General features: G+C 34.4%; 3 protein-coding genes across 3 annotated transcripts; 2 read left to right on the top strand and 1 right to left on the bottom strand.

Annotated features, from left to right (window-relative positions):
* Positions 1-1584: 1584 nt before the first annotated feature.
* On the bottom strand, positions 1585-2444 carry LOC107960679 (uncharacterized). The gene is made up of 2 exons (XM_016896982.1): positions 2271-2444; positions 1585-2142 (listed from the first exon to the last, which is right to left on the bottom strand). The coding sequence occupies exons 1-2, from the start codon at positions 2442-2444 to the stop codon at positions 1585-1587; spliced, it is 732 nt and encodes a 243-aa protein (XP_016752471.1).
* Positions 2445-12811: 10367 nt separating this feature from the next.
* Positions 12812-16870, top strand: LOC121229477 (oligopeptide transporter 4). The gene is made up of 6 exons (XM_041113945.1): positions 12812-13450; positions 14356-14453; positions 14727-15305; positions 15394-15646; positions 15750-15932; positions 16038-16870. The coding sequence occupies exons 1-6, from the start codon at positions 12923-12925 to the stop codon at positions 16662-16664; spliced, it is 2268 nt and encodes a 755-aa protein (XP_040969879.1). The 5' UTR covers positions 12812-12922; the 3' UTR covers positions 16665-16870.
* A 1426-nt stretch (positions 16871-18296) lies between these two features.
* Positions 18297-21542, top strand: LOC107957845 (oligopeptide transporter 4). Its single transcript, XM_041113946.1, has 6 exons — positions 18297-18821; positions 19037-19134; positions 19425-20003; positions 20092-20344; positions 20440-20622; positions 20720-21542. The coding sequence occupies exons 1-6, from the start codon at positions 18297-18299 to the stop codon at positions 21344-21346; spliced, it is 2265 nt and encodes a 754-aa protein (XP_040969880.1). The 3' UTR covers positions 21347-21542.
* The last annotated feature ends 785 nt before the right edge of the window (positions 21543-22327 follow it).

A 22327-nucleotide genomic window follows, 5' to 3' on the forward strand; every position in this document is an offset into this window, starting at 1 on the left:
TTCCAACTAATTTTCTTATCCAGCTGTTTGATTTCTCCCCCTAGTGTTGGAAAAATTGACTCTTTAAAATGACAATCTGCAAAACGAGCCGTAAATAGATTCCCTGTAGATGGTTCTAGATATTTAATTATGGATAGGGATTCAAATCCAACATATATACCCAACCTTCTTTGAGGTCCCATCTTAGTTCTATGTGGTGGAGCAATTGTAACATATACAACACATCCAAATGTTCTTAGAGGGGAAATATTTGGTTCCTGACCATGAACTATTTGTAAGGGGGAGACTTTTTGATAACTTGTTGGCCTGATGCGAATTAATGCAGCTGCATGTAAAATTGCATACCCCCAAGCAGTGATTGGGAGTTTTGACTTCATAAGTAATGACTCTGCTATCAATTGAAGTCGTTTTATTAAAGATTCTGCTAGACCATTTTGTGTGTGAACATGAGCTACAGGATGTTCAACACTTATTCCAATGGACATGCAATAGTTATTAAAAGACTGAGAAGTAAACTCACCAGCATTATCAAGACGAATGGTCTTAATAGGAAAATCTGGGAAATGGGCTCGTAATCGAATCAATTGAGCAAGCAATCTCGCAAACGCTAGGTTGCGAGTTGATAACAAAGATACATGAGACCATCTACTCGATGCATCAATTAAAACCATAAAGTATCTAAATGGTCCACATGGGGGATATATATGCCCACATATATCCCCTTGAATTCGCTCAAGAAAAGTAAGTGGTTCGTTATTTATCTTAGCTGGTGATGGTTAGATTATTAATTTCCCCAGTGAACATGCAGCACATGTAATGTTTTGAAGAATCTGCTGGCTCTTCAATGAATGTATACATGAATTTTTAATTATTTTTCGCATCATTATTGAACTGGGATGGCCTAACCGGTCATGCCAAAGAACAAAGTCATTAGTAAACTTCTGGTTTACTATAGCATGTGTTTCTATAGAACTGATCTTTGTGTAGTACAAACCAGTAAAGAATGCAGGCAATTTCTTAACAATGTGTTTATTGCCTTGAGCAATACTCGTAATTTGAAGGAATTCACAATTTCCTTCGTTTAAAGTCTCAATATGATATCCATTTTGGCGAATATCTTTAAAACTCAATAAATTTCTTTGAGACTTAGGAGAGTATAATGCATTAATAATTTCAATTTTTGTTCCCCTTGGTAATAAAATAATTGCTCTTCTGGAGCTTTCTATAATAGTTGTACTACCAGATATAGTGCTCACACTTTCTTCTTTCATTATTAAATGAGAAAAATATCTCTTGTCTTTCAATATGGTGTGAGTAGTTGCACTGTCTGCTAGACATATATTTTCACCATTCATAGCTGATTGCCTTTGCGAGATAATGTTCTTCAAAGAAACAAAATAACCACAAAATGTTACACATAATGGTGAAAACAGGTATTCAAAGTTCAAATTACTAAAAGGTCTATAAAACAAAATTATCACATAAAACATAGCACTAGTAAAGGTCATAACATCATTATTAAAGTTGCTAAATGAAACATAGAGTAGTAGAGGTTTATTTTATTATTTAACGAAATTTATGGCCTTAATAATTTCCTTCAGGGGTAGAAAGAAAATCAGCCACTTCTAAGTGGGTTGCATTGCCACCATCAAAATCACCTTCGCCATCTTTATACACAAGATTGGTTTCTACTTTCTTTCCCTTCTGTTTTATAGACTGCTGATAAAAATCAACTAGATGCTTTTGTGTGCGACACACACGAGACCAATGTCCTTTTTCTTCATAATAATAGCATACATTAGTCACATTTTCACCTTTTTCTTTCTCTTCCCTGTTACCATTTTTCCGATCCCACTTCTGGTAGGAATGTGAATTTTTAAAACGATCACCTCGACCATATCCATATCTATGTACGCGGCCACGCCCTCGGCCAAGACCACAGCCACGCACACTACTATTTGCATAGTGTGTTTCTTTTAATTCTTGCCCATTGTGTAAACTCACATTCGCTTCAGGGAATGGAGCAGAGCCAGTTGGGTGTAATTCATGGTTTTTCATTAGCAGCTCGTTGTTTTGCTCCGCCACTAGGAGATAAGAAATTAATTCAGAATATTTCTGGAAGCCTTTTTCACGATATTGTGTCTGCAGGACAACATTATTTGCATGGAAAGTTGAGTATGTTTTTCTAACATTTCTGCATCAGTAATCTTCTCTCCACATAAATTCAATTGTGAAGTGATTCTGAACATGGCCGAGTTATAATCACTAACAGACTTAAAGTCTTGCAATCTTAAATTCAGCCACTCATAACGAGCTTTAGGCAAAATCACAGTTTTCTGGTGGTCATACCTTTCCTTTAGATTGGCCCAAAGAATTTGAGGGTCCTTAACAGTCAAATATTCGGTCTTTAGACCTTCATGGAGGTGATGGAGAAGGAAAATCATGGCCTTGGCCTTATCTTGTGTACTTTCTTCATTTCCCTCCTTAATAGTCTCACCAAGACCTTTTGCATCTAAGTGAATTATTATAGGGCATGTAAAGGGTCATGACCTTTTATTTCCCATATTAATAGGGTATAGGAAAAGTCTCATAACTTATGGAGTATAGGAAGAGTTTTATAACTTATGGGGTTGATAATGACATCCACATAAATATTTCATAACAAATAATAATTAAAAAAAATGGTAACTTCTTTTATCATTATTTGGGATTGAAAGGTCATCATATTCATTAAAAAAACAAAAAAGAAAAACAAAAAAGAGAGAAAAGAAGATAGGATTGAAAAGTTAGCCACACTAATTAATGAAGGGCATTTTTTAGTAACTTCGTATACATCCAATCTTTTCAATATCTTTTTTATTGAAAAAGACGTACGAACCTATTGAGAGAAAATTAAGCTTTTAAACTTGAAGTAACGAAAGAGATTGAAGTTTATATTATTTTATTATTGTTAATTATTTCTATCACATTCAAATTGAAATTTATTTTGTTCTAAATTAAAAGTTAAAAATCTTGTTTGTCCCACTTTACAAAAGTCAAATTTTATTTACGAGAATTATAGATTAATTCTTTATATTTTAATTTAATTATTTTTAATGTAAATTTATTTAAATTTTAAAATTTTAATTATAATCTAAAAGATAATCATTAAATTTCTAACTTAACTAATTTAAATAATTATCATTAAATCATATTATTACATATGTAATGTCATATTAATTTATTATTTTTATATAACACTCATAAAAAAAATATAATGAAAAATAGATGAAGTATAACCCAATTTTATAATTAAAACTAGGTTATACGTCAATTATATTTTTTTGAGCGATAGTGCAAAGTTGAAATAGTAATTAATTAAAAAAAATTAGATTTTCGTTGAGAAGAACGATGAGATAACTAATTAATTTTTAATAATTAATTAACCATTGACTAAAGTTATTGGAATCTATGGAATTTTAGAATCTTTAGCCGCTGTCTGCACCCTGGCTGGTTGTCTTATAACGTCAAGCTACTTCCATGAACAGTGAAGTGATTGTCTCCCATAATTAATTAATTAATCAGACACTTTTTGGACGAAACGGCCTCCCTTCCGTGATTTACTTTTTTTTTTATTTACAAATTGATTATTAGCCCACTAATTTGTAGCTTTGCCAACCAATTAAACAACCACCATTTATTACAATCATATAGGAATCATCGTTCAAACAAAAGTAAGAATAAGAATTTGCCCCGCCCCATCATTATCCAATAATTTGACTCTCTCAATTACTTTAGATTTAAATTTTAAAATGTACTGTTTAGATATAAAATGTTAGCTTTGATATTGAGTATATTTAAAATATATGGTGCAAATTTTAAATACATTTATATAACTTATCAGATTTTAGAATTTAGATTTAGATTTTAAAAATAATGTAAATTGAGTAGTAAAACTGTTAGAAATGTAATATTCATGATAATTTTTCAAATTTATTAATTTGTTAAATACCTATTTAATAATGAATTTGATTTGTGTTTTTTTTTAGCATTTGTCAAATTCATGTTTTTATATTTTTCAAGTATATATCTAGCTGTCTTATTTTTACATAATAAGCAGAATTCAAATCTAAAATTTCACATCCATATTACCAAACAGAGCTAAAAGGAAATGTCCTTAAAATTTAAAGATACTGTTAACATTAATGGAAGACAATTAATAATGGTTGCCATTAACATTAATGGGAGACAATCAATAATGATAACTACCAACTTTGGAAAAGTGGCAAGGGATAATTTTTTTTTGGTCCTTGAGATAATGGGCTATTTATTGTTTGGTCCTTGAACCTCAACTATAAATAGGCCTTCTCATTTCTCATTTCAATTCATCCCAACCAATCTTTCTCTCTTAGTTTTCTTTTTCTCCCATTTGAGAATTCTTAAGGAATTCTATTTGTTTGTAATACTTTGAAGATAGTAAAGTTATCATCTGGTGTTAGTGCCCGAGGACGTAGGTATAATTTACCGAACCTCGTTAAAACTCTTGTGTTCTTTCTTGTCCTATTTTTCTTTCAATATTTGATGGTATAATAGTAGTATTTAATTGTGCTATTAAATTACTATAGAAGGGATATTCTGTCTAAGGAAAGACTTGGTATTTAAGAGATCCATGTGATCCACCTCTCTTCCCTGGGAATTGAACTTTGTGTGATTTTTTAGTACAATAATTTATACGCTTCCGACCCTATTGGAACAACAAGTGGTATCAGAGCCGAAGGTTAATCGTAGTATGCTCTGTGGTTGCAGTTTAAACTGATCTTCCACATCAGAAAAGATTTCCTTAGGTATATAGAAAGATTATGGAGAAAACGGTCGGTGTAGGAGCTTCAACATCGTCTGTAATGACCCAAAATTCACGGGCATCGAAAAAGTATAATATCGGGCCTCCGTCTTAGTAAATTGAGTCCGAAAATAATTATTAGAAATATTTACGAGACTAGTTGTGTGTTTAATTAAGTTTTAGATAGATGAATTTAATCTAATTAAGAATAATTAGGAAAAAGGATTAAATTGAATAAAGGGTAAATGTCTAATTATAGATCAAAAGAAAATAAGAGGGACCAAATGGGCAATTAAGCCACATTTGGAAGTTGAGGCGGCATAACATTGTAAAAATCTTAGATTTTTATATTATTTATTTATATAAATATATAAATTAATTATAAAGGATATTATTAAATTAATTATATTATAAATATTATATTAAGAAATAAATTAAATAAAGACAAATGTATGGTGATATTTAATACAAGTGTATTAATAAAATACATACATTTGTAATACTTATATTTAATTACTAAATAGATATTTGTTTTAATTATTATATTAAAGTAATTAAATAAAAGAAAACAAAAGAAATAAAATAAAGGAAATAAAGTAAAGTAAGTTAAAATAAAAGAATAAAAGAAACAAAAGAAGAAAGAAACAGAATAGCCAAAGACGAAACAGAGAAGAAACAGGGGAGAAAGAAGAAAAAAGAAAGAAAAAGGAAAATTGAAGGTTTAAGGTTTAAAGCTTTGATTGGTAAGTCAAATTAGCCCTTTTCTCTTAATTCTAATGTTTTAAAAGCTTTAAAACAAAGTTTTGATGGAATTAAGTTGATATTTTGTAAGTTCATAGGTTTTCAAGTATAGTTTATGTTGAACAAAAGAGATGAATTAGGGATTAACTTGAAGGAATTTTAAGTTAGAATTGAAAAAGGGATTAAATTGTAAAAGAAACTATAAGTTTTATGTTTTAGGGACTAAATTGAGGGAAATTCGAAATTAGCAAAATATGCTGAAATTTTGATAGTTAAATTTTAGTTTGGATGAAATTTGAATAGAAATAGAGTGTGAATTGAATTAGGAAAGTAAGTGAATTTAGTTAGGATTAAATTGAGAATTAGGAAGAAATTGAATAGAAATTCAATTATTTATTATAATTAGTGTTGTAATTAATATTACAAATTATTATTTTCGTAGCTAACAAAGAACCCGAGGCATCGGCGTCAAAAGGAAAGGAGAAAGTTATCGAGGACTAAAACGGGAGAATAACGGTTTGTATTACTATAATTCAAGTTATTTATTATTAAATGCTAAATTTTAATTTATGTGTCTAGTAAATGAAATGTGAGGTAAGTATAATATTAGTATTAATTTATTATTAGTATTATTATTATTATTATTATGAGTGGGAATTAAATTGAATAGTTTATATGAATTAATATTTGAATTGTTTGTTGATTGAAAGCGGGAAATGAATTTGAATCGAATTGTGAATGGTATTAAATTGTATGGAAATGTATTGAGTTGTGAAAATGTGTGAATTTGTGAAATAATTATTGATTGAAGGTGGAAAAATGATTGAATTGAAAGTGTGAGAAATTGTGATCGAATTGAGAATATATGTGATTTAAATACCCTATTAACTAGTCGGGCTGAGTCGGATATAGTTGGCATGCCATAGGATTGGAAGAGTTCAGGGATACTTCGACCTCGAGTCGATGAGACACTGGGTGTCACTATATTTCTTCGGATAGATTCGATGAGGTACTGGGTACCAACTTTCTTCGGCTTTGCCGATGAGACACTGGGTGTCAACTATTGCTTCGAACTATCCGATGAGGCACTGGGTGCCATTCTGGTGTGTTTGGTTGGATCCGTGTATCCGCCAAAGTCCGAGTTTTGTTAATAGGGTAAATGATGAAATGATAAACCGAACGAGTTGGTCAAACGAGCTATTGAAATGATATGAAAAAGTTGAATTGTGAATTGAAATGTGAAATGAGATTGAGAAATGAACCTAAGGTTCGTGATTTATTCAAACTCAAATTGTGGATATACGATATTGGTTGATGATTTGCTATTGTTGAAATATTGAATTTAAATTGTATATACGATTTATGCATTACATGTACATTATTGTTATAATTTGAATTATGGTAATACCACTGAGTATGAATTACTCAGCGTACGGTTGTTTCCGTGCGCAGGTTGATAGAAGTCAAAGGTCCCGGTTCAGCATCCAGATTAATCCCGGCTTCGGCAAAACTTGGTGATGTATTTTTCCTTTGGTAAAGGTGGCATGTACATAGATTGTGTATAAAGGTTATTATGTTTTAATATATAATGGTTAAAAATGTTAGTATTAAAAGTTTATGGATTTTAATGAAAGAAGTCTATCTATTTTATCTAATTAGTACATTGTTAAATTTTAAATTGATATTGTGTAGATTGAGTTTGATTAGAAGTATTTAGAATAGAAAATGTGAATGTGAAATGAATTGGTTGAATTGGTGATATTTGGGAACTATATGGTTTTAATTTGCAGGGGGTTTTATGTAAAAATAAGCAGAAATGCTGCCGAAATTTTTATAAAAAAAATGAAGTCATTTGGTAAACAAACTAATAAATTTTATGAATTATTTTAATATATTGGTTATTTATTTAAGAATTGTTGTAAATCGTTCGATACGTCTGGTAATGCCTAGTAATTCTGTTCCGGCGACGGTTCGGGGTTAAGGGGTGTTACATCGTCCATGTGGACAAGACCGACAATTGCAAATGCAAGATTGGCCGTGGAGATCTTTGATGGCACGGGCCATTTTGGTATGTGGCAAAGTGAGGTTCTAGATGCCCTTTTTCAGCAGGGTCTAGACATTGCCATTAATGAAGAGAAACCAGATGATGTACAGGAGAAAGATTGGAAGGCGATCAATCGGTTGGCATGTGGCACAATTCGATCATGCCTTTCTCGAGAGCAGAGGTATGCTTTTTCAAAGGAGACTTCTGCAAATAAGTTGTGGGTGGCACTTGAAGAAAATTTTTTGAAGAAAAACAGTCAAAATAAGCTCCACTTGAAGAAAAGACTGTTTCGCTTCACATACGTCCCAAGTACCACAATGAATGATCACATCACCAAATTTAATCAGTTAGTCACTGATTTGCTGAATATGGATGAGACATTCAAAGATGAAGATTTGGTTTTGATGCTGTTGGGGTCACTTTCTGAGGAGTTTGAGTTCCTAGAAACTACTCTACTTCATGGCAGGAGTGATATATCTCTGAGCAAAGTCTGTGCGGCCTTATACAGTTATGAACAGAGAAAGAAGGACAAACAGAAAAACTCAATCAGAGATACAGAAGCTTTAGTAGTCCGAGGTCGTTCATACACTCGGAAGAAAACTCAAAAGGGGAGATCAAAGTCAAAGTCCAGACTCGGGAAAGATGAATGTGCTTTTTGTCATGAGAAAGGCCATTGGAAGAAAAATTGTCCAAAGCTGAAGAATAAGGGAAAAGCTGTTGTAGATGCTTGTGTTGCAAAGCATGATACCAGTGACTCTGAACTATCACTGGTTGCATCATCATCGTCGTTCCATTCAGATGAATGGATATTGGATTCGGGTTGTACCTATCCCAACAGTTTTACAGGCATTGTCATTGCCCATATAAACAACTCCTCCATTTAGTTCTACTAAATCAGAGAACCACTCCCGGTTAGGAAGAAAACTCAAAAGGGGAGATCAAAGTCAAAGTCCAGACTCAGGAAAGATGAATGTGCTTTTTGTCATGAGAAATGCCACTGGAAGAAAAATTGTCCAAAGCTGAAGAATAAGGGAAAAGCTACTGTAGATGCTTGTGTTGCAAAGCATGATACCAGTGACTCTGAACTATCACTGGTTGCATCATCATCGTCGTTCCATTCAGATAAGTGGATATTGGATTCGGGTTGTACCTATCATATGTCCCCTAACCGGGAGTGGTTCTCTGATTTAGTAGAACTAAATGGAGGAGTTGTTTATATGGGCAATGACAATGCCTGTAAAACTGTTGGGATAGGTTCAATCCAATTAAAGAATAAAGATGGATCAACCAGAGTTCTGACTGATGTTCGTTACGTGCCCAGTTTGAAGAAAAATCTCATCTCATTGGGAGCCCTGGAATCCAATGGTTCAGTTGTTACTATGAGAGATGGGGTTTTGAAAGTGACATCTGGCGCACTTGTGATATTGAAGGGCATCAGGAAAAATAACTTGTATTACTACCAAGGTAGTACAGTTATTGGAGCAGTCGCTGCAGCTTCCGGCAACAAAGAATTGGACTCAATACAGTTGTGGCATATGAAGTTGGGACATGCCAGCGAAAAATCCTTGCAAATTCTGGCAAAGCAAGGATTGTTGAAAGGTGCAAAGGCTTGCAAATTAAAATTTTGAGAGCATTGTGTTCTGGGAAAGCAAAAGAGAGTGAAATTCGGTACTGCTATCCATAATACAAAAGGTATTTTGGAATATGTTCACTCAGATGTGTGGGGGCCTTCCAAGACACCTTCATTGGGAGGAAAACACTACTTTGTTACTTTTGTTGATGACTTTTCCAGAAGAGTTTGGGTGTATACCATGAGAACTAAGGATGAAGTGCTTAGAGTTTTTCTTAAATGGAAAACTATGATCGAAAACCAGACTGGTAAGAAAATCAAGCGGCTTAGGACGGACAATGGAGGGGAATATAAAAGTGATCCGTTCTTCGATGTGTGCCAAGAGTATGGTATTGTTCGACACTTCACAGTTAGGGATACACCACAGCAGAATGGATTGGCAGAGCGTATGAATCGAACATTGCTGGAGAAAGTTCGATGTATGTTGTCCAATGCTGGGTTGGGCCAGCAATTTTGGGCTGAGGCTGTGACATACGCTGGCCATCTTGTTAATCGTTTGCCATCATCTGCATTAGAAAGAAAAACTCCTATGAAGGTATGGTCTGGAAAACCGGCTACAGATTATGATTCCTTACATGTGTTTGGAACCACTGCATATTACCATGTGAATGAGTCAAAGTTAGATCCGAGGGCAAAGAAAGCTCTCTTTATGGGAATCACTTCTGGAATGAAGGGATTTCGTCTTTGGTGCTTAAGCACAAAGAAAATGATCTGTAGCAGAGATGTTACCTTTGATGAATCTGCCACATTGAAAAAGGTAGCAGATAAAGATATTCAGACGAGCAATACTCCACAGCAGGTGGAGTGTACTCCAAAACAGGTGGAGTTTGAGCAGATGGGGATTTGCCCAGTTAATAAGTCTAATTCTCCAGCCACAATGGAGGAATTAGAGGTTGAAGAGGTTCTGACCCAAGAACCACTAAGTACACCAGAACCAGTTGCAGTTGCAAGGCCACAGAGAGAAATTCGTAAACCTGCTCGATTTACTGATATGTTGGCCTACGCCCTTCCCGTTGTTGATGATATTCCTATCACTTATCAAGAAGTAATGCAAAGCTTAGAAAGTGATAAATGGAAAAGCGCCATGGATGAAGAAATGCAGTCTCTCCGGAAGAACAATACTTGGGAGTTGGCGCAATTACCGAAAGGTAAAAGGGCAATCGGATGCAAGTGGGTATTCACAAAGAAAGATGGATCTCCTAGCAAGAAGGATATTCGCTACAAGGCAAGATTGGTAGCTAAAGGCTACGCTCAGAAGGAGGGAATTGACTACAATGATGTATTTTCCCCTGTTGTGAAGCATTCCTCCATTAGAATTTTGTTGGCCTTGGTAGCACAGTTGAATTTGGAGCTAGCTCAACTTGATGTTAAGACGGCTTTCTTGCATGGTGAGTTAGAAGAGGAGATCTATATGACTCAACCCGAAGGATACACAGATGCTGGTGGTAGAAATTGGGTTTGTAAGCTTAACAAATCGCTATATGGGTTGAAGCAATCCCCGAGGCAGTGGTACAAGCGATTTGATAGCTTTATGAGAAGGCAGAAGTACACAAGAAGCAAATATGACAATTGTGTATATTTGCAGAAACTGCATGACGGATCTTTCATTTATCTACTCTTGTATGTTGATGATATGTTAATCGCTTCGAAGAGCCAAAATGAGATAGATAAGCTGAAGGCTCAGTTGAATCAAGAGTTCGAGATGAAAGATCTAGGTGAGGCCAAGAAGATTCTCGGCATGGAGATAAGTAGAGATAGACCGAGAGGCAAGCTCTGTTTAAATCAGAAGCAATATCTGAAAAAGGTATTACAATGTTTTGGTGTAAATGAAAACACAAAACATGTAAGTACCCCACTTGCTTCTCATTTGAAACTTAGTGCTCAATTATCTCCGAAGACTGAGGATGAAAGAGAATATATGGCGAAAGTCCCATATGCTAATGCAATTGGGAGTTTGATGTATGCAATGGTGTGTACGAGGCCTGACATTTCACAAGCTGTTGGAGTTGTGAGCAGGTATATGCATGATCTTGGAAAAGGACATTGGCAAGCTGTGAAATGGATTCTACGGTATCTTCGAAAAACCGTAGATGTTGGTTTAATTTTTGAACAGGATGAAGCACTTGGTCAGTTTGTAGTTGGATATGTTGATTCCGACTTTGCTGGTGATTTAGATAAACGTCGTTCAACTACGGGGTATCTGTTTACTCTTGCGAAAGCCCCAGTGAGTTGGAAGTCTACCTTACAGTCTACAGTAGCTGTGTCTACTACAGAGGCAGAATATATGGCAGTTACAGAAGCTGTTAAGGAGGCTATTTGGCTTAATGGATTGTTGAAAGACTTAGGAGTTGTTCAAAGTCACATAAGTTTATATTGTGACAGTCAGAGCGCTATTCATTTAGCGAAAAAATCAAGTCTATCATTCAAGAACCAAGCATATCGACGTAAGATATCACTTTGTGCGGGAAGTCTTTGAAAAAGGAAAAATTCTACTTCAGAAGATTCCGACAGCAGATAATCCCGCAGATATGATGACCAAGGTGGTAACAACAATCAAGTTTAATCATTGTTTGAACTTGATTAACATCCTGAGAATTTGAGCACCTTCAAGTGTATGGCGCTCGAGAGCGCATTTGTAGGCACTACAAAAGATAGCTTTATCGAATTTGGGGAGTTGAAGGAAGTGTGTGAAGATGTGATTATCCTAATCAAATTTTCAAGGTGGAGATTGTTAACATTAATGGAAGACAATTAATAATGGTTGCCATTAACATTAATGGGAGACAATCAATAATGACAACCACCAACTTTGGAAAAGTGGCAAGGGATAATTTTTTTTTAGTCCTTGAGATAATGGGCTATTTATTGTTTGGTCCTTGAACCTCAACTATAAATAGGCCTTCTCATTTCTCATTTCAATTCATCCCAACCAATCTTTCTCTCTTAGTTTTCTTTTTCTCCCATTTGAGAATTCTTAAGGAATTCTATTTGTTTGTAATACTTTGAAGATAGTAAAGTTATCATCTGGTGTTAGTGCCCGAGGACGTAGGTATAATTTACCGAACCTCGTTAAAATTCTTGTGTTCTTTCTTGTCCTATTTTTCTTTCAATATTTGAGGGTATAATAGTAGTATTTAATTGTGCTATTAAATTACTATAGAAGGGATATTCTGTCTAAGGAAAGACTTGGTATTTAAGAGATCCATGTGATCCACCTCTCTTCCCTAGGAATTGAACTTTGTGTGATTTTTTAGTACAATAATTTACACGCTTCCGACCCTATTGGAACAACAGATACTATGTATAATTTTTAAATATATTATTGGTCTAGCTAAAATTTAACCCCAAGAACTTAATTAATAAAACATCCCATACAATAATGATTTAATTCAAACATTTAAAAAATTTAAGCTACGGAGACTTAAAATTAATAATATCAATAATAATAAGACAACAATAGGTATAGTGGACATATAGTGGTACTATTTAAAGGAGAGTCACAAACATATAAACACACCCAGTAAAAGCAAAATATTTCCTTTAATTTTTCTTAGGACTAAAATATGTCTTATAAAAGTAAATAAAAGAAAGTGACATAGATGTACTAAACAAGAAGCAGGAATTGCAGCTAAGCTAAACTCATTCAATAGTTTTTATTCTCTTTAGTTTTTCGATTGTTTCTCAAAAAATGGGAACTATGGAAATTGAAGCAACAGTACCAAAACTAGCTGAGGAAGTGGTGAAAGAGGAGGGTGAAATGGACGAAATCGAGGTGTCTCCGATTGAACAAGTTCGTCTGACAGTGCCCAACACCGATGACCCTTCGCTCCCTGTATGGACTTTCCGTATGTGGTTCTTGGGTCTTTTCTCTTGCGCCCTCCTTTCCTTCCTGAACCAGTTTTTCGGCTACCGAACCGAGCCGCTCGTCATCACCCAAATCACCGTCCAGGTGGCCACTCTTCCCATCGGACGCTTCATGGCTTCGGCTCTTCCCGCCACTAAGTTTCGTATACCTGGGTTCGGTTCGAAGGAATTCTCGCTTAACCCCGGACCGTTTAACATGAAGGAGCATGTTCTAATAACGATATTTGCTAATGCTGGAAGTGGTTTTGGAAATGGTACTGTTTATGCTGTTAGTATTGTTACCATAATCAAGGCTTTTTATGGAAGGAGCATCTCTTTCTTCTCTAGTTGGCTTCTTATCATGACTACACAGGTTGGTTTACTGCACTTCTTCTTGACTTTGAGGTTAAAAGAAGACCTTGATTATGGTATATATATCATATATGTTCGACTGTTTTCAAAGAAAAGGATTAACTGAGACTATAGATTGAGAATCGAGAATTTTTCAAGTTTGAATATTAATTTCCATTTTTTTTATGGTAAGTAATATGTAGGGAAAAGAAACACAAAGATCTATATATATATACATTTTTTTCTAAGTCTAGTTACAGTTCTCGACGTGCTTTCTTTTTTTGATTTCTCACATTTTAAGTTTTCATTAACGCTTAGCGTTTCATGGTATGTAAGTGGAAATTTTTTTATTTTATGAGTCTTATTTTATTATTTTAATTTAATTTAAAAAAATTTAAATTGAGTCAAGTGAAATTATTTGAGTTAAATTAAAAATTTAAGTATATCATATTAAAATTTTGTTACAATATAATTAATTTCATATTAAAATACAAAAATTTAAAATCATATACATTTGAATTTTTTTTCAAAGCAAAATAATAAAAAAAATATTTAGTATGATAAACTTGAATCTTAATTAATTTATTTAGATCCCAAAATTATTATTCTAAATTTTTTAAATTTTTTTAACTTTCTTTATATTTTTTTTAGATTTTTTTTGAAATTTTTATATATTTTTTAAAAATATAAATTTTAGATTTTTTTATAAATATTATGAAATTTTGAAAAATTATTTAAATTTTATTGTAATTTTTATTGAGAGGGTGTTATTTAAATTATTCGATGAAACTCTAATTAACTATTCGAGTCTTGAATAACTCGATTCAATTAATTTGAAATTTAATTTTTATTTTATTTTTTAGAATTAGATCGAGTTTTGTTGACCACTAATTTAAACTTTAATTTATTTGGTTGTTATAAGTGCAGGTTATGGGATATGGTTGGGCGGGGATACTGAGGAAGTATGTGGTGGAGCCGGCGCACATGTGGTGGCCCTCTACCCTTGTTCAAATTTCTCTCTTCACGTAAGTTACTTTGGTCTTCTTCCTATATATATGTTGCATGTATGTTGATGCTTTAATTGGTCAGATATATATTTGTTATACCTCGGAAACATCTCACATGGAAATAGCAGTAATACTTCTATTTTCAGTTTGTTTCAGCATTCAGTATTCTACTTTGGAAAGGCGATAATTGGCATATATATATATATATATTATATTGTACACTTTTCATTGTTTAGCTACAAATTCAAAAAGTTATTGTACTGTATAGTTGTGATGAATATGACATTGCAGGACTTTACATGAGAAGGAAGAAAATAAGGATGGCAAGCGCCCCATAGCACGAGTGAAATTCTTCGTGATAGCATTAGTGAGTAGCTTCTGCTGGTATGTTTTCCCAGGTTACCTCTTCCAAACCTTGCAAAGCATCTCTTTGGCTTGCTTGGTCTTCCCCCATTCGGTAACCGCCCACCAAATCGGCTCAGGCATGAATGGTCTCGGTATTGGGGCCTTCACACTTGACTGGACAACCGTTGCCTCTTTCTTGTTTAGCCCGCTTGTTTCGCCCTTCTTCGCCATTGTAAACGTCTTCATAGGATATGCCTTGATTATATACCTCGTGATGCCGGTATCTTACTGGGGGCTAAACCTATTCAACGCGAAAACATTTCCCATTTATTCATCGGACTTGTTCACCGCACAAGGTCAGGAGTATAACGTTTCGTTGATTGTTAACAAGAAGTTCGAGATCGATTTCCCAGAGTATGAGAAGTTAGGGAGGGTCCATATGAGCACTTTCTTCGCTATCACCTATGGATTTGGATTCGCTACTATTGCTGCCACCATAACACATGTGGCCTTGTTCTATGGAAGGTAAAAATTATTTGGTTATTTCGCAAGGTGAAACTTCATTCTTCTATTTGATGTACATCTTTTAAGTAAAAAAACATGTTGATTGCAGGGAAATTTATAGTCGATATCAAGCTTCTTCAAGGGAAAAGCCTGATGTTCACACAAGGCTGATGAGAAACTACAAAGACATACCTTCGTGGTGGTTTTATTTGCTTCTTGCCGTCTCAATTCTTCTGGGCCTTGTACTCTGCATCTTCTTTAAAAAGGATGTTCAAATGCCTTGGTGGGGACTCTTATTTGCTGCTGCACTTGCCTTCTTTTTCACTTTGCCTATCAGCATTATAACAGCTACGACTAATCAAGTAAATTAAGATTGGAATTTTGCTTATCAACAAGGATTATATTTTTTTTTCAAAAAGAAAAAAACTCACCTAATTGATGAATGTTTATGTTCTTTACCGGCAGACACCAGGGTTGAATATCATTACAGAGTATATAATGGGAGCAATATTGCCTGGACAACCAATAACCAATGTTTGTTTTAAGACCTATGGGTACATTAGCATGGCTCAGGCTGTGGCTTTTCTTAGTGATTTCAAGCTCGGTCATTACATGAAAATTCCTCCAAGATCAATGTTTCTGGTTCAGGTATTATAGTTTATCATCTGTATACTTAAAAATTGTTTTTTCAACAGAATTTTATTTGGATAATTCTCTTACATTGGTCGATTGTTGGTTGCACTTGCTTCTCAGTTCATCGGAACCATGTTAGCCGGAACGATAAACCTTGGAGTGGGCTGGTGGCTTCTATCTTCCGTCGAGAACATATGCCATAAAAATCTTCTCCCAGCAAATAGTCCTTGGACATGCCCCGGCGATAAAGTCTTCTTCGATGCATCGGTCATCTGGGGTTTGGTTGGACCAAAACGAATTTTCGGCTCACTGGGGGAGTACTCAACACTTAACTGGTTCTTCCTAGGAGGACTATTAGGACCAGTTGTAGTATGGCTGTTGCACAAGGCATTCCCCAGTCAGGCTTGGATTCCCCTTATCAATCTGCCAGTGCTTTTAGGCGCAACAGGCAACATGCCGCCAGCAACCCCATTGAACTATACTTCCTGGATTATCGTTGGAACTATCTTCAACTTCTTTGTCTTCAGGTATCGAAAGCGATGGTGGCAGAGGTATAATTACATTCTATCAGCTGCATTGGATGCAGGGACAGCATTCATGACAGTGCTGATTTACGTTGCACTGGGTGTTGAGAGTAAGAGTTTGCACTGGTGGGGTGCTAGTCCTGATGTTGTCCCGGAGCACTGTGATCTAGCAACTTGCCCTACCGCTAAGGGTATATTGGTTGAAGGGTGCCCAATATTTTAAGCTTCGTGCTTTGTTAGAGTCTGCTACTTTTTTAATTAATTTTCTCAAGGTCTCAGCATGGCAAAGAAATGAATAAAAAAAAAACTCAAGCATAATGAAAGAATTTGGTTGCGGAAAAGAAGATTCTAATCAGTATACAACATTTTAAGATTATTGTATGAATCGAAAGGAAACCCAGTTCAGTTATTTGGATAATTTATGGACAAGTCTACTCATATATATATATATTTAAATATTTTATAATAAAAATTATTTTTGATGAAAGTAAAATATCTTTATCTTTAATATCTATTATTAAATATTAAATATTTTATTATATTTAATAAAAAATTAAATAATGAAAATTAAATATTTTAAATTTAATTATTATTTGATAATCATATTTTAATGTTATTTTAAATTTAAATACTCTTTCAAGTATTGTTCAATAATAAGTGGTGTTCTCGCATTTAAATTGTGTATATATGTTTCAATAATTCGATCTTTATATTGATTATATAAATATAAAAAATAAAAAATATAATAGTAATATTTTCTTATAATTTGTAATTGGTTGGAAATGTGTTTGTGATCCAAACGAATAAAAAGCATCGAAATTTTTAAAATCTATGACATTTATCAAATTAAATAAGATTAATTAATTTAGACAATAAAATAAACTAAAAAATACAATATTATTAAATTAACAATTTATTTAAAATAAAAATATCTTTAAACCTTTTAAAAAAATAAAATACCTCATTTTATTTGAAATCTTTGAGATGATGAAAATCGAATAAAATTAATAAATTAGGATAAAAAAATGAGAGAAGAAGAATTTGAGAAAATTTTGAGAGATTAGGATAAAAAATTAAGGGAGAAAGAGTTTCAAAATGAAGAAAGATGGATGAAATTGAATAAAAAAAAATGATAAGCGGAGAGATTTATTTAGGGTTAGAGTTTGGGAGCCGCTAAGTGTTTTTAATTTTTTTTTCATTTTTCAAATTTCTAATTGTTGGAGATTCAACTTTTATATTTATTATTATTTTTTTAAAAATTCTGTGTAGAGCATCACTGCCAAAATCAATTTATTTCCTTAAATTTAGAAAAAAAAAATCTATTCACATTTGAAATCTGCATATTCCACTAATTTATCCTGTTGGAATCTATAGAATTTTAGAATCTTTAGCAGTTTGGTCCAGTAATTGCACCCTGGCTTCTTGTATTAACAACGAAAAACTACCACGTCTGTAAACTGATAGCCTCCCATAACTGATGTTGAACCTTTACTTTGTATTAACCCACTAGTTTGTAACTTTGCCAACCAATCTCATCGATTTAAACAACCTCAACAACCTTTGTTACATCTTATAGAAATTATCGTACAAACAAAAGTAAGACTAAGCACTTGCCCGGCCATTCAATATCGAAGAAGTCAACTTTAAACCTATGTAATTTTCTTCTTGTCTTATATAAAACTTCATTTGAAATTTTGTAAGAATTTTGGTTTTTGAAAAATGGGTAATTATAATTAAGATAATAACAATAAAAGGGACATTGTTGTTTTAAACAAGAAGCAGGCATTGCAGCTAGTTAAGACTTGTTCATCATTTTTTTTTTTTGGTTTCTCTTTCGTTTTGATTATTTATCACTATGGGAACCGTGAAAACTGAAGCATCACCAAAACTAGCTGACAAAGTGGTGAAAGAGGAGGGTGAAATCGACGAAAGCGAGCTGTCTCCGATAGAGGAGGTTCGTCTGATAGTGCCCAACACCGATGACCCTTCACTCCCAGTATGGACCTTCCGTATGTGGTTCTTGGGTCTTTTCTCTTGCATCCTCCTTTCATTCCTGAACCAGTTTTTTGGTTACCGAACCGAGCCGCTAGTCATCACCCAAATCACCGTCCAGGTGGCGACTCTCCCCATCGGACGGTTCATGGCTTCGGCTCTTCCTACGGCTAAGTTCCGCATAACTGGGTTTGGCTCGAGAAAATTCTCGCTTAACCCCGGACCGTTCAACATGAAGGAGCATGTTTTGATTACGATATTTGCTAATGCTGGGAGTGCTTTTGGAAGTGGTACTGTTTATGCTGTTTTAATTGTTACCATAATCAAGGCTTTTTATGGAAGGAGCATCTCTTTCTTCGGTAGTTGGCTTCTCATAATTACAACACAGGTTGGTTTACTCGACGTTTTTTTGGCTTCAGGGTTCAACAGTAAGACGTAAAAGGAGATATATAGTATAATCATGTATATATGAGAACAGTTTTCAAAGAATGGTCTATAGAATGAGAATTTAGAATTTAGAAAAAAAAAAAACAAGAGATAAGATAATATTACCACTGTGATTGAAGTGGTTCTTTGGCTAATTTCGTGGTGCCTTAACTGCAGGTTATGGGATATGGTTGGGCCGGGCTAGTGAGGAAGTATGTGGTGGAGCCGGCGCACATGTGGTGGCCCACTACCCTTGCTCAAATTTCTCTCTTTAGGTAATTATTTTGGTCTTCCAATGCACATATATATATTATTAATTTTTTATTGTTCAAAAATGTATCAACTAGCTTATAGCTTAATGATGAAAAAACTTCTGTATTTATTATCCCTTGGAAATATCTCACATGAAAGTAGCAGAAAATATTTCTGTTTCAGTTTGCTTCAGCCTTCGATCTTCTTTTTATCTCTAAGGCATTCAGTATTCAACATTAGAAAGGCGATAACTGGCGTATATATTGAACACTTTTGCATTGTTTTAACGTTGTACTGCTGTTATATATTCCAGGGCCTTGCATGAAAAAGAAGAAAACAACGATGGCAAGCGCCGCATATCACGACTGAAATTCTTCGTGATAGCATTAGTGTGTAGCTTCTGCTGGTATGTTTTCCCCGGTTACCTCTTCCAAACCTTGCAAAGCATCTCTTTGGTGTGCCTGGCCTTCCCCCATTCAGTAACCGCCCACCAAATCGGTTCGGGCATGAGCGGTCTCGGCATAGGGTCCTTCACGCTTGACTGGACAACCGTTGCCTCTTTCCTGTTTAGCCCACTCGTTTCTCCCTTCTTCGCCATTGTAAACGTCTTCATAGGATATGCCTTGATTATATACCTTGTGATGCCAGTATCTTACTGGGGGCTAAACCTATTCAACGCGAAAACTTTTCCCATATTTTCATCGGACTTGTTCACCGCACAAGGTCAGGAGTATAACATTACGTCGATAGTTAACAGCAAGTTCGAGCTCAATGAGGCGGAGTACGAGAAGTTAGGCAGGATCCATATGAGCACTTTCTTCTCTGTCACCTATGGATTTGGGTTCGCCACAATTGCTTCCACGGTAACACATGTGGCCTTGTTCTATGGAAGGTAAAAATTCTTTGGTTATTTCACAAGGTGAAACGTCATTGTCCCATTCGATGTTCATCTTAAGTGATGAAAACCATGTCGATTGTAGGGAAATTTATAGTCGATATCAAGCTTCTTCGAAGGCAAAGGCCGATGTTCACACTAGGTTGATGAGAAAGTACCCGGATATACCTTCATGGTGGTTTTATTTGCTTCTTGCCGGCTCGATTCTTGTCAGTCTTGCACTCTGCATATTCCTTAAAAAGGATGTCCAAATGCCTTGGTGGGGACTGTTATTTGCTGCTGCACTTGCCTTCTTTTTCACTTTGCCTATCAGCATTATAACAGCCACGACGAATCAAGTAATTTAAGATTGCAATTTTGCTTATCAACAATGATAATTTTATTTTTCAAAAATTTGACTTAATTGAATATTTTTTATGTTCTTTACCGGCAGACACCAGGGCTGAACATCATTACAGAGTACATAATGGGAGCAATATTGCCTGGACAACCAATAACCAATGTCTGTTTTAAGACCTATGGATACATTAGCATGTCTCAGGCAGTGGCTTTTCTTAGTGATTTCAAGCTCGGTCATTACATGAAAATCCCACCAAGATCAATGTTTCTGGTTCAGGTATTATAGATTTATAGTTTATTATAGATCAATTTCTCTGCATTAACTTCCATAATTCTCTTACATCGCTCCCTTGTTGGCCGAATTTGCATTTCAGTTCATTGGAACCGTGTTAGCGGGCACGGTAAACCTTGGAGTGGCTTGGTGGCTTCTAACTACCGTCGAAAACATATGCCATCGAGATCTTCTCCCAGCAAATAGTCCTTGGACATGCCCCAGCGATAGAGTCTTCTTCGATGCATCGGTCATCTGGGGTTTGGTTGGACCGAAACGAATTTTCGGTTCGCAAGGCCTGTACTCATCACTTAACTGGTTCTTCCTAGGAGGGCTTTTAGGACCAGTTGTAGTATGGCTGTTGCACAAGGCATTCCCCAGTCAGGCTTGGATTCCCCTAATCAATCTGCCGGTGCTTTTAGGCGCAACTGGGAGCATGCCACCAGCAACCCCATTGAACTACACTTCCTGGATTCTTATTGGAACTATCTTCAACTTCTTCGTCTTCAGGTATCGAAAGCAATGGTGGCAGAGGTATAACTACATTCTATCAGCAGCACTGGATGCAGGGGTGGCATTCATGACGGTGCTGCTTTACTTTGCGTTGGGGATTGAGAATAAGAGTTTGAACTGGTGGGGTGCCAGTCCGGATATCTTTCCAGAGCACTGTGATCTAGCAAGTTGCCCCACTGCAAAGGGGATATCGGTTGAAGGGTGCCCAATATTTTAAGATTCATGTTTTAACATTTGTGCCCTGTTGGAATCTGCTACCTTTTTTACTTAATTTTCTGAAGGTCTCAACAAGTCAAAGAATCAAAAAACCCCTCCAGTTTAATGAAATGAACATGGTTGCAGATCAGGAGATTCTAAGTTTAAACTTTCTGATACTACATAATTTTAAGATGATTGCATTAATCAAAAGAAAATTGGATTCAGTTATTGCGTGAGTTGGTCACTGATTAAGAAGGCTTTACATTTTTTATTCCTTATACATGCAAGTAAAACGTTAAACACTATGTTGAGATCTGGAAAAAAAAAAACCATTTTTCTCGATAATTTGCTTTTAATTAAGAGAAAGAATGAAAAAAAGAAATTGAGAGTCTTCACTTTTCCTAACTTTTCTATATTTTTTAATATCTCAAAATTTGAGGTAAAGTGAAAAGAAAGAAATATGGTAATTTTTTATATTATGTGAAATTTTATATTTAACCTTTATTTTAATTTTTTTCAAAACTTTCATTTTCTACCTACCGACCATTTAACATCAAACTTATCCCTTTCCTATTAACTTTAATAGAGATCCAAAACATTTGACTATTCATTATTATTCTTGTAAATTTGAATATTAGTTAACCATGACAAAACATTTAGGGCAAAATAATCATTTTTTTTAATTTTATGGTAGCTAATATTTTACATTCTTTTTAGATTATTAACCTCTTTTATTTGAATTTGAAATAAATTTATTTGTAATTTAATTTAATTATTGTTATTTATGCAAAGAATAAAATTAAAAATTTCATTCACAATAAATTATTTCCATTCTTTTCCATAATTTACCGAAAGAAAATCTTAAAATCACTTTCCTTTTATTTCCTTTATTAATCTTAATTATTCAAACAAAAAATAAATTTAATATTTCCTTTTTTAACTCTCAATATTTATACATTGTGTCAATTTAGTCATGATTCTAAAAAAATTAACCTTTAAC

Source organism: Gossypium hirsutum, chromosome A05 (assembly GCF_007990345.1).
Source record: "Gossypium hirsutum isolate 1008001.06 chromosome A05, Gossypium_hirsutum_v2.1, whole genome shotgun sequence".
Taxonomy (NCBI): Eukaryota; Viridiplantae; Streptophyta; class Magnoliopsida; order Malvales; family Malvaceae; genus Gossypium; species Gossypium hirsutum.

Bases quoted from the DNA above. Each gene is read 5' to 3' on its own strand.
- LOC107960679 (XM_016896982.1), bottom strand. From the start codon at position 2,444: ATGATTTTCCTTCTCCATCACCTCCATGAAGGTCTAAAGACCGAATAT. The intron at 2,143-2,270 runs GTTAGTGATTAT...GTTGTCCTGCAG, and splicing joins GATTGCAAGACTTTAAGTCT to ACACAATATCGTGAAAAAGG.
- LOC121229477 (XM_041113945.1), top strand. From the start codon at position 12,923: ATGGGAACTATGGAAATTGAAGCAACAGTACCAAAACTAGCTGAGGAA. The intron at 14,454-14,726 runs GTAAGTTACTTT...ATGACATTGCAG, and splicing joins GTTCAAATTTCTCTCTTCAC to GACTTTACATGAGAAGGAAG. The intron at 15,647-15,749 runs GTAAATTAAGAT...CTTTACCGGCAG, and splicing joins TAACAGCTACGACTAATCAA to ACACCAGGGTTGAATATCAT.
- LOC107957845 (XM_041113946.1), top strand. From the start codon at position 18,297: ATGGGAACCGTGAAAACTGAAGCATCACCAAAACTAGCTGACAAAGTG. The intron at 20,004-20,091 runs GTAAAAATTCTT...TGTCGATTGTAG, and splicing joins GTGGCCTTGTTCTATGGAAG to GGAAATTTATAGTCGATATC. The intron at 20,623-20,719 runs GTATTATAGATT...TTTGCATTTCAG, and splicing joins GATCAATGTTTCTGGTTCAG to TTCATTGGAACCGTGTTAGC.